Below are 11,908 nucleotides of genomic sequence, written 5' to 3' on the forward strand. Positions count from 1 at the left end.
ATACTTCAATTATACGACGTAAAAATAACGAAAATTGCTTGATGTCACATAGCATTACTCTTGATTGTAAAGATCAAGTCCAAAAGGAGACTATGCAATCAAGTTTCGGGGTTGTACATAAGTGCACTGGATTTTACGAGTTTTCCTGGGTTTGATTACCTCTCAGTAGCCAACAATGAGGGTTGGCGATTGTAAAGCTGAATTAAGTTTATAAGGTTTCCTGAAGAGCGAGATTCGTGAGATTGATCATCGCTGGTGGGGTCTAGCGACGGATACCAAGGGTTGTTTGTCAACTCAGTCGATGTTCATGGCTGACAAGGAAAAAACTTCTGTTTTTGTAAAGTTGGATTAAGGGAAACCTTGAGTGTGAATTAGGTATTCACACTACAATGTTATTGACTTGTTGATTTTTTTTAATTAGTTTTAAATTTTTTTAGTATTGGTTAAATCCCAAATTATTTGAATTTGTTTGAATCTTACGAATTTTAAGAAAAAAAATTAACTTTAGTATATTTGTATTAAAATTTGAATTTTTTATAAAACAAAAGTTTCATGATTTTTAATGTTAAAAAGTAAAAAAAATAATTAAAATAATTTTAAAATATAAAAAAAAAGTAATTTAGGTATTTAAAAAATAGAAGAGGATATAAATTTGAAATATATCAAAGGAAATATAGACAAAGAAAATAAAATGGAGAGAATGATATCATGTACCATTGAAGTTCAATGGGATTTGCTTGGATCTTGTAAGGCATGTAATATTTAATTTAAGGATAAATTTTAATTTTTTAAATTAATTAATTCAATTTTAGGTATAATTTGGGTTTGTAAATTTAAACTATTTAAGATCTAAGGATACAATATAATAAGGAATCACATTTTTTAATATAGTTAAATTTAAATTTAAACAATCTAATATATTGTAAGAAAATCAATTTAAAGAAAATAAAATTCTTGATTTTAAAACTTTAGAAGAGTATTTAATTTTTTCAATTTTAACTCGTTTGTATTAATACAAAGAGATACTCAGTGACAATTGTAGAAGTAACTGAAAGAAACTTAAAGCAACTGAATTACCCAATTCCATTTCATTGGAAACCATTTTCTTCTTTTGGCCAAACGGGAACTATTTTTCTTGCAACTTTGCAGCAGAAAATGACAAGACCAACTGCCTGGTTTATTATTGACAATTTCAAACAACATTTCCTTGCATGCTTTCGCATAATCGGAACAATGACTACGTTGTAAAATTAATTGAAGTCGCTGTTGCTTGTGATTTTTGAATTTGACTATAGTTACAACTAGGCTAATCCAATTGAGAAATTTGTATACAAAAGCACACAATCACATAAGCAAGTGAGATTGATCCTATAACCACCATTTGTACCATCCTCCCAAGAAATCAATCATAAAAGAGGGGATTCCAAGAGCTCCAATTTCAATCCTCCAAATGCCAGGGTGAGTTGTGATCTTTTTTTTTTTTTTTTCTCAAATTCTTTTCAATTTGAGCTATAAGACTGGTTTAGCTTTGAAACAGGAGACTTGCCATGGAAGTAAAAGCAGCAGATTTCATCAGTAGTTTACCAGATGAGATACTTTTCCACATAATTTCTTTACTTCCCTTTGAATCTGCTATCCAAACCATTTTCCTATCTATCCAAACCTGAAAATCATTGGATGCAATGGATTGGAATCCTTGAGCATTGATTCTGATACAAAGCTTTTAAACTTAAACCATATTTGATTGTCCACAGTTGAAAACTCTCCGTATTAGATCCTATAAACTTAGAACTTTTTTGTATAGAGGGCAATTTCCTTGGTTTTGGCCTGAGTTTCATTTCAACCTGGCAAATGCCATCCTTGATTCAAGGCAAGGCCCTGGCTACAGTACCTTCAAAACTAGAGATTTGGATCGAGTCTTGCTGACAATAAAGAATTCTGAAATTCTTACGTTGTGTAAATGGACATTTGAGGTATGTTATCTTTATTTTTCTAATTCTAGTTTCAAACTATGCTTTTTCTACCATAGTCATGATGAATAACAAAATGAATTACTTTATGTTGACTAACTATTGAATGCAACTAAATTGAAATTAATCAGAATTTTCTTTTAAACACAGGCATTAATTTGTCCATTATTATCATCCTTTCGAGCCAATTTTCAATTTTATAGACTAAAGGAGTTGTGGTGGATTGATAATTATTAAAGGGATTAGGCAATAGTGATGCTCTAATCACCTTCTTGAAACTCTGTCCTTCCTTAGAGCGACTCTTCGCAACTGTAAGTTTAATTTTCCCTTGACTTTGAGAGACAGAGAACTTGAATTTCTTTATTTTTTTGGTGCGTTTGTTCTGACATTGAGCACAATCCTAGTATTTGAATATTTGACACTTCATTTAATCATGAATTTGAAAGCAACCTTAAAATTAAACTCTTAGAAAGGCAATAAAATTAAGCCTGCAGTTCTACTTAAATATGCTAAAATTTTGATCCTTTTAGACGAATTGTGTACTGATTATTGAGTATGCAGATTGATCATAAAAGCTATGTCATTCCAAGTGCAGCCACACTTTCCAAGCAAGTACATAGAAATACAAAATTGCAGCATCTCAGACTGGTACAATTGGAGGGGTTTGACAATCATGAGGATGAGATTTTATTCGCCAAGCATCTACAAGATATTATTGTCCTGGAACCATTAATCCTAACAACATCAGATGGGATTTGTTTCCAAAATTTGACCAAGGTTCCTTCACATGAATCTCACCAGCCAGAGGATACTTCACCAATTACACAAGAAAGTTTTTTTACGAGTCTGTTCCAGTGAAAAACATGGATGAGTTATGTCCCAACCATGCTCACATGATCAGTATGTAGGGCCTCAAAATCACAAGTTTCTCTGATAAAGTTTTCATTTCCAAGCCAAGAGGGAACAACCAAATTATTCCTTGAGTAAGATGAAGTCTGATTCACAAGGCTACCAATATTTATGATGCACTTTTTTGTTACACAAATTCTCCGTACACTTAAAACAGAAATAGACATAGTTTAGTAAGATTATGTGAAATATGCATCTTTTTTTGCCTTGCTGTGTTGAAAATTTCTAAAGTTGGACCCTGCTTAAACAGGAACAATGAAAGCATATGAGTCTTCCCCGTTTGATTACTGGGAAAGTAGAGAAAATGTAAAAGGGTGTGCTACAAGTTCACAAGATTCATTGATTCCCTTTAAGCTCACGAATATAAATGAACAACGTGAAGCTGATTTTTGCAGTCACCATAATCCTTGTTGTTTTTAGTCTTTTTATTGGTTCATTCGATTATGGCACAAGTGTTGACTATGATATTATATTAAAGCTTAAAATCATGTAGTATACATTAAAGAATAGGGGGAGTCACATCCATGAAATTTATCCAATTTATTTTCCTGATCATAGAAGTTGAATGCTTGAATTAACTGGTAGAAAGAATTGAATCTGAGAACAGAAGCATATATTATATCAAGCAAGACTTTTAGTGGGGATAATACTTCAATATTGATAGTTAATAATTTGATTTATATGTCTGTAATTAAGGGGAAATAAATTGAACAAGGAACTAGGAATTCAAAGTGTTAAAGGAAAAAGTTGACAGAGTTTTGAATTAGCCAATCTTAGTTTACTTGATATGTTTATTACTTCCCATGAGACTGGTCTGAACTGTGAACAATTATTCAATAGTTGACACAGATTTCCAGAGAAACAAGAAAATAAACTGAACTTTTAGTCAAGAGAGCCAAGAAGACCTTATACACTCCTATAACAGAAATCAGACCAATCAACTACAAAAAAAGCAAAGAAATGTTCAAACTTACAATTTCGTCTTCATGTAAAATGTCATAGAGAAACTTTAATTAACCTTAATAGGAAACAAAATATTGCTAATCATCATTGGTTTGAAGAAGCTGATGCCATGATTAATGAACTTTGCATTAAATTTCAAGCCCGTTAAAAGCATGTGAATTTTTTTTTTCCAGGGCTACATTATCTGAGTTTTGTTAATTAAAGTCTCAGGTTTGGGGCTCCACTCGTCCAAGTTGCTATAATTGAACTGCATTAAATTGTCGAAATTTGCCTAGTCTGAAATGTATGTGTTTTTTAATTCACATTACGCAGACAGATAATTAAAATTTTCACTAGTTTCTTACCAATTTGCCGATGGCAAACTTCAGTGCAACACCAAAGGTCAGATGTTTCAACTTACAAAAACCGTCACAAACAGGGCAAATGCATAAGTCATTGATGCAAGTCCAGCTGTTGTGGTTGACCCATTATAGGTTTGCTTGTATGCTAACAAAAAGATTAGCCATTAGTTACAAAAAGATGGCATAGCATATCTTATAAGAACAAATTATAATGGTCATTTTGAAAAGTTCATTCTTGTGCAACTGCTTTTTCTGGATCAGTGGAAGTTGTCTTATTAGAAGTTCATGACCAATCCAGTGTATTGTCTACGTAGCTTGAAGCCCTTCAAATTGTGGGAAATTAGTGCTCATTAACTACCTTTTAATCTCTTGATGATATTCCCCGGTCAATTTAAATGGAAGTTTTGAGTAGATAGCTGAAACAATCATGGACTAGAATTTCTTGAGACAGATTTCCCCACAAACAAATAAAAACCAAGAGAGCCAAGAAAATCTTATACACTCCTATAACACAAATTTAAAACAAACTACAACCACAACAAAAGTAAAAGAAATCCAAATTCAACCCCAATTTCACTTTCCTTTTCCAATTTTTTTTATTCCATCTTTGACCTGAAAATGTCAGAGAGAAACTTGACCCTTGACAGGAAAGTTCTTAAAAGTCACCGGTAGAAAGAGGCTCATGGGAGCCATTACCGATGAAGATGTTATCATAGACAATGGAAGCAATGGCAGCCCCAATCAATGGACCAAGCCAATAGACCCAGTGGTTAGTCCAGGACCAGCTAACAACGGCAGGACCGAAGGAGACTGCTGGGTTCATCGAGGCACCATCAAAAGCACCACCAGCCAAGATGTTGGCACCTACAATGAAACCAATTGCAATTGGAGCAATAATTCCCAGATTTCCTTTCTTTGGATCCACTGCTGTGGCATATACCGTGTAAACTAGGCCAAAAGTCATGACAATCTCAAAGACAAGTGCGTTCCAGGCGGATACACCAGAGGATAGGGAGAAAGCTGATGTTTCCTGCAGTCGATCATGTCAAACAAAATTAAATATTGAACAATATTACTTGACATTTTCATACTGATCATAAAGAAATTAAAACAAAATAGACTTGATAAGCTCTAATGAAGGAAAATGATTGACCAGCTACCATTATAACTGAGAGCGATGATTGAAACGTAACCTGCCACTAATATTATAGATATTTTTTACATGAATGTGCAATAATTTCAAAGGTTTTAAACTATGCAATAAATTTCACAAACCTGTTTGAACTAGGTCCAGCTTCCTCTATTTTTTTTTTTTATCATAACTACTAATATAATTTTAATCACCGTTCACAACTATGACGTTTGAGTAGATCCTGCATGTTTGAATGATAATGAATTGAAAATAATGGATTGAAAAGTAATGAACAAGAGCTCAACTCATTAGAACTTTTAATCGTTTTGAAATGGTAAATATTGTTATATACTTATATATGCGTGAAATCATGTCCAAGTTTGAGGGTAAACTGTCCAAATTAATATAACTGCATTAAATTGTAGAAATTTCCTTGTCTGAAGTTTACAAGATGATTAAAATTTTAACAAGTTTCTTACCAATCCGCCGGTGGCAAACTTAAGAAGCAAGCAAGCCACGACTGAGCCTAGCAACTGTGCAATCCAGTACAAAATGCCTCTCAACAAAGTAATGTTGCCACCGATGAATGCCCCAAAGGTCACAGCAGGGTTAACATGCCCCCCTGATATGTTTGCACCGACCGAAACCGCCACAAATAGGGCAAAAGCATGAGCCAATGATGCAGCTACAAGGCCGGCTGGTGTGCTTGACCCATTATCGGTTAGCTTGTCTGCCAACAAATATCAGCCCATTAATAATCATTGTTTCAACAAATTCAGTTATTTTTCTAATCATTTGATTAGTAGCTATGACTCGTCATATTTTAAAGCATAAATTTTCACACTAAAAATTTTTTGTATAATGTCAAAAAAATTCACTTTATTATGAAAAACATATAAAATGAATCACTCAAATAATAACAAAACACCCATCCAAACAAATTTTGAACACGTAATTACATGAAAATGAACATTTTATTTTTAGCAAGACATAAAAGATATTCAAATTAGAGATCTTACTGAAAGCCATGCCGGACCCTTCTCCAGCAAATACAAAAATAAGCATAGAAAAGAACTCCGCCAAAGCCGCCTTTATAGCATCCGGCTGGCTCGCCTCTCCCGGTGTTCCAACCGCAATTCGATTAAGTGGCATTTTCTCTAAAATGATTTCTTTTCCTCAGCCTAAGTTCTCTCTATTACCAATATAAGTACCAAGAGATATTTCTTTCTCTTTTGCTTTGAAAGAAAATAGCTCTTAAATTTGAGTTAGTGTTGAGTAAGAGCTTGCTTCTTATATATATACCTAAAATAACGGCCAAGGCAACTGTAATGCAGGTATCCAGAAAAAAGGACCACACCTGGAAGAGTAGGGGCCATCTTTTTTAAGCCACATGTCGGTGCATTTGCAGCTAATAAATGGGACCCTTGGTTGCCACGTGTGTGGTTGTGATTAATTGTTAGCCACTGAGAATTAGGCAAAGAAGAGATCTGGATCGCCGACCAAATGATGTTGTTGGACCGGGATGATGATTGTGTGGTGTGTGGTCCCCTGAAAGTCTCGTACAGTGGCGCGAGATGGGCGGCCGAAAACCGACCATTTGAATATTCAAAACCAAACGTGTGAATTGTGTGTGATTGTTGTGAGCCCACGAACATACGCTTTGATAGGGTTCTGGTGTGTTGTAAATGGGCGCACTAGGATCCAATCATTCTATATCATTATTTTTTTTCACCTTCGAATATGATATGTGTTTCCGTATATTTCTTTTTTGAATTTATTTTTTATACATTAAAATTTGGTAGAATATAATAATATTTTTAAATTATATTTTTGTGTCTTTAAGAAAAACATCTCAATTATTAAAACATGAGATTTTAATTTGATAATCTTGAATTTAATAAATTCTAAGTTAAGCAAGATGGAGTTAAAAAAATGAAAAAAAAAAAAAAAAACTATTTTTATTATGTAATCTAAAATTGTATGTATACTAACAGACAAGTTGCCCTAAAACTTCGTTGATAATCAAATCCGTGACGTGAGACAAAAAGGTGAGTTGATGAATTATTATTGGCCTTTCACTTACTTTGATTGCTATGGTTATCAAACTTAGATGTTTGTAGAGTTTGTTGATAGATTATGTATGTAAAATGTGACGGAGGCAGGCAGGCTCTCTGGCTTTATGTCCGATAAATGCAAAATTGTTGGCCAGCTCCATATATAGGTTGGCTTGACCACGTGATATTAGATTTAGGAAAAAGACACCAATGAAGTACATTTAAATTAGTAATTAATCTTCTATCTTTGTATTAAAAAAAAAAAGTAAGTTTCTATCTAATTGTTATTTTAATCCAATAAACTTGATTTATCAAAAAAAAAAAAAAACTGAGATGGCTTATCCTCAAGCATAAATTAATGTTTAGGGGTTGGGGTGATTAGGTTAAGCATTTAGTAGAGAAGGTGGGCCATCAATCATTCAAAACAAATCAAATGTGACAACCAACCACATCCTTCTCTTAGTATTGGACAGATATAAAATCAGTCCAAGGAAAAAAGGAAAGGAATAAAATGTGGTATTTTTCAAAATGAACAAAAAAAAAATTGAAAAGAGAACCAACCAACAATTAAAAAAGTAAAACAAAAATCAACAAGAGTTCACTTTAAAAAATCTCATATTTTGAATATTGAAAACTATTTGATTCGATTTATTCATTGATTTCTTTTTATAGTATTAAAATTTTGCTTGTAGTTGTAATTTTATTTGTTTATATAATTTTTTAATAAAACTATCAATAAGAACAATCTTTTAAAAATCTCTATCTTATTACAATGGTTTCATAAATTAATGTTAATTTACATGCACTTGAAAAACTACCCTAATTTGTCAAAAATTCAATTTAAGTTTCAAACCTTATAATATCAAACACAAACATGTTTGAATGGAATAAAAAATCCATCCAAACTGAAACATTGGACGCCGACACATCGATGGCAAATGTTACATCACCCCCGAAATTAATAAGCTGAAAATACTAGCACAATCTTATCATATTGGACCGACCATTTCCATTAAATATAGCTTCTCCTACAATCAAAGTTACATATTTGTAATAATTGAACTTGTCCCTTAACGTATATTTTTTTTTCTTGACTGACCCCACCCAATGATCATTGTCCTTTAGTTAGAATTTTTTAATATTAAAATTTTGTAACATCTCAATTCTACACTCAATTATTAAACATCGGCATAAATTTTTCCATTCAAATATTAAAAAAATAAAAGATCTTAAGTTTTGAAAACTAAATCTTACCTTGATCTTTCAATTGAGAGACAAAATTTTCAACTTTCAACTTTTCTTTTATTTGGATTTTTTCTCTTTTCTTTAATCCATAACATTAATTTTGGTAATTTACGTATGAACATTATTCATTCGTTAGAGTGCCATGTGTAAATTTGTGATTGATCCTTTTTCTTTTTTTTTTTTGCATTTTTTTGTTTTTACTTTTTTCCTTTTAAAAGATTAATTCATTTTCTAAATTAAAAAATATATATTTGTAAAGATTGTATTTTTATATGTGAGACCAACTTATATCAATTTTTCACTTTTCATTTTTTACCCTTTTTAATTTTTCTTTTCTAAACAAAAAAGTAATTAATATTTTTTTAATTTTTTTAACACACTTAAATAATATGCGATCTACAGTCCTATTTTCTTTGGCTATAGCACGTCATTTTTTTGGGTTTTACACTTTTACTTTTTTCCTTTTTTTTTTGTTTTTCAAAATTTTTTTTAATTATTTAATAAATACTTTTTAAAAGTTATAAAATTATATATTCTTTTAAAAGATTTTTTATATTTGAAACCCACTTATATTAAATTTTTTTCTTTTTTAACTTTTTTTGTATTTAAATATTTTAAAAAATTTGATAAAAAAATTTTTTTATTTAATTTTTTCATAAGACACATTTGATACTAAATTTACATCGTGTGTTTTTTTTTCCTTTTTCCCTTACTGTAATTAATTAAAATTATTATAATGTTTCTCTTACCACAATTATGAAAATACCTCTTATATTATATTTTACTAAAATTATTATAATACCCTTTAGCCATAATTACAAAAAAACGAAAAACCTTTTTATTTCTTTATATTATGCATCTCCTACCATAATTAAAAAAATATTTTTTGTATTATAATTGATCGAAATTACTATAATACCCTCTAAGTATAATTACAAAAATACTCTTTTAATTTCTTCATGATTGTGCATTAAATTTTAACATTTATAATAATATGAAATTAATCCCATAGAAATAATCATAATGTCATTTTAATTACATAAGCATTGAATTACATACATCCAAATTGATTGTAATACCTTTCTTTTTATGATTAACTAAAATTATGATAATACTCTTTTTAACATAATTATTAAAATACTCCTCTTATCATAATTGATCAAAATTACTATAAGGTCCTTACAACCATAATTATGAAAATGCCTTCCTACCATCATTTGCTAAAAATTACTATAATACCCTTCATACTATATTTATGAAAATATCTTTCATTATAATTTGCCGAAATTATATAATACCATGTAACTATAATTTTGAAAATGTCATCTTACCATAATTACAAAAATATCCTCTTACCATAATTATCAAAATACTCATTATATTATAATTGGTTAAAATTATTATAATACTCTCTAAATATAATTACAAAAATATATTTTTAATTGCTTTATAATTACGTATTTAATTTTTACATTCATACAATAAGGTGAAATGAATACCCTTAGAAATATCATAATTCTCTTTAAATTTCTTGATAATTGAATTACATACATTCAAATTGACTGTAATGCTTTTTTTTATAATTAACTAAAATTACTATAATATCTATTTTAGTATAATTATTAATACCGCTCTTACCATAATTGGTCAAAATTACTATAATGCCTCTAAAATCATAATCACAAAAATATCTTCTTACCATAATTATAAAAATTCTCCTCATATTATAATTATTTAAAATTACTATAATACTCTCTAATCATAATTAAAAAATATCATTTTGATTGCTTCATATAATGCCTCTCTTACCATAATTACAAATATATCCATCATATTATACTTGATCAAAATTACTATATTACCTTCTAAGCATAATTATAAAAATATCATTTTGATGGCTTCATAATTACACATTAAACTTTAACATCCACATAATAATATAAAATTAATCATTTTAGAAATAATCATAAACTCTTTTAATTACTTGATAATTGAATTATATGCATCTAAATTAACTGTAACGCCTCTTTTTTTATAATTAATAAAAATTAATATAATACCCCTCTTAATATATTTACTAAAATGCTCATTTTATCATAATTGGTTAAAATTAAAATAATATTCCTATGATCATAATTACATGAACGCCATTCTAACATCATTTGTCAAAATTAATATAATTCTCCTCTTATTATAATTAATAAAATATTGCTTATATTATAATTTATCAAAATGATTATAATATCCTCTTATTATATTACAAAATATTTTTTTATTATTTCATAATTGTGTATGAAAATAAAAAAATTTGTAACTGTAGTCGGATAATTTTTTTAGTTTCTACTAAAAAAAGTAACATGATTTTTTTATATAAAATCTTATGAGCTTTTAGTTCAATATCTCTTGTCACAGAGTTTTTGAGCCGAGTATTATAGATTTTTCGTGAGATTAGCTTGCGTGAAAATTCTATGAAAAGTTATATCAACTTATATACAAGCCCGATATTTTGTTTTCATAATTTCTTTTAGATTCGATTCTCCCTTATTACTTAACATTCATAACAAGCTTGAATTTGTTTTCGGGATTGTGAAAGCAAATTCAATAAATCGGAAAAATAATTTGGGGCCTAAAAGTATTAAGTGGGCTCTATGGGTTCTGAAATTGGATCTGAACCATTATTTTTAAAGCAACAGACAGAAATTCCTCAAACTGAATTGACCAAAGTTTTCTTGATTTATAATGTTTGTTCTTTTTTTTTTTTTCTGTAATTTATTGGTTGTATTACTCTATTTATTGAACAGTACGTATGGTGAGAATCTATTGGAAAAATTTGAGATTCAGCTCTAGTCAATAATTATTGTATCACCCTGGAAATGGCGAGGAAAATCTTTGGATTCACCTCTACTTTCAACTGGAGCTAATCCAATATATCATTACTGAAGCAATAAAGTATATAAAGAAGCTTTGATATACACAATGAATGGAAAAAGGTCTAAAACGGTAGTTTTAAAAATAATAGAACATTCATGGATTACCCTTCCTTTTAGTTTTAGATCATATATATATATATATATAGGTTTATTTGACTATTTGTACTACGTAGTTTGAGAATAGAGGTCTGAATTTGAAATCAAATAATTCTTCACAAAAATGTTATTAATGTGACGACAAAGATGTTCTTTTATTTGAACCAGGAAAAAATGAATTATCAATCAAAGCACGCGCCACTCACGTGCTACCAGAAAAGGGTAATAAAAGAGCCGAAAAGAAAGGGAAACCAAGTCCCCAGTCCCC

The 11,908-nt window shown here is 29.8% G+C and overlaps 1 protein-coding gene and 1 pseudogene across 2 annotated transcripts; one reads left to right on the plus strand and one right to left on the minus strand.

The window, feature by feature from the left end:
* The first annotated feature begins 1,633 nt into the window (after nucleotides 1–1,633).
* Nucleotides 1,634–3,272, plus strand: LOC111294841 (F-box protein At2g39490 pseudogene; annotated as a pseudogene). The gene is made up of 3 exons (XR_016327635.1): nucleotides 1,634–1,973; nucleotides 2,121–2,281; nucleotides 2,532–3,272. The product of XR_016327635.1 is annotated as an F-box protein At2g39490 pseudogene (transcript).
* Nucleotides 3,273–4,596: 1,324 nt separating this feature from the next.
* LOC111295004 (aquaporin TIP1-2) lies at nucleotides 4,597–6,592 on the minus strand. The gene is made up of 3 exons (XM_022888335.2): nucleotides 6,335–6,592; nucleotides 5,795–6,045; nucleotides 4,597–5,213 (listed from the first exon to the last, which is right to left on the minus strand). Exons 1-3 carry the CDS (start codon nucleotides 6,465–6,467, stop codon nucleotides 4,839–4,841), a joined length of 759 nt encoding a protein of 252 aa, XP_022744070.2. The 5' UTR covers nucleotides 6,468–6,592; the 3' UTR covers nucleotides 4,597–4,838.
* Nucleotides 6,593–11,908: the final 5,316 nt, after the last annotated feature.

The sequence above is a fragment of the Durio zibethinus genome, chromosome 14, assembly GCF_047325235.1.
Source record: "Durio zibethinus cultivar Kanyao isolate XHJ-2024 chromosome 14, ASM4732523v1, whole genome shotgun sequence".
In the NCBI taxonomy this organism is placed as follows: Eukaryota; Viridiplantae; Streptophyta; class Magnoliopsida; order Malvales; family Malvaceae; genus Durio; species Durio zibethinus.

What these genes read in the sequence shown, in the direction of transcription:
- LOC111295004 (XM_022888335.2), bottom strand. Translation starts at nt 6,467, where the DNA reads ATGCCACTTAATCGAATTGCGGTTGGAACACCGGGAGAGGCGAGCCAG. An exon ending in AGGGTCCGGCATGGCTTTCA is followed by an intron (nt 6,046 to 6,334) that starts GTAAGATCTCTA and finishes ATTTGTTGGCAG; the next exon opens with ACAAGCTAACCGATAATGGG. An exon ending in AGTTTGCCACCGGCGGATTG is followed by an intron (nt 5,214 to 5,794) that starts GTAAGAAACTTG and finishes GATCGACTGCAG; the next exon opens with GAAACATCAGCTTTCTCCCT.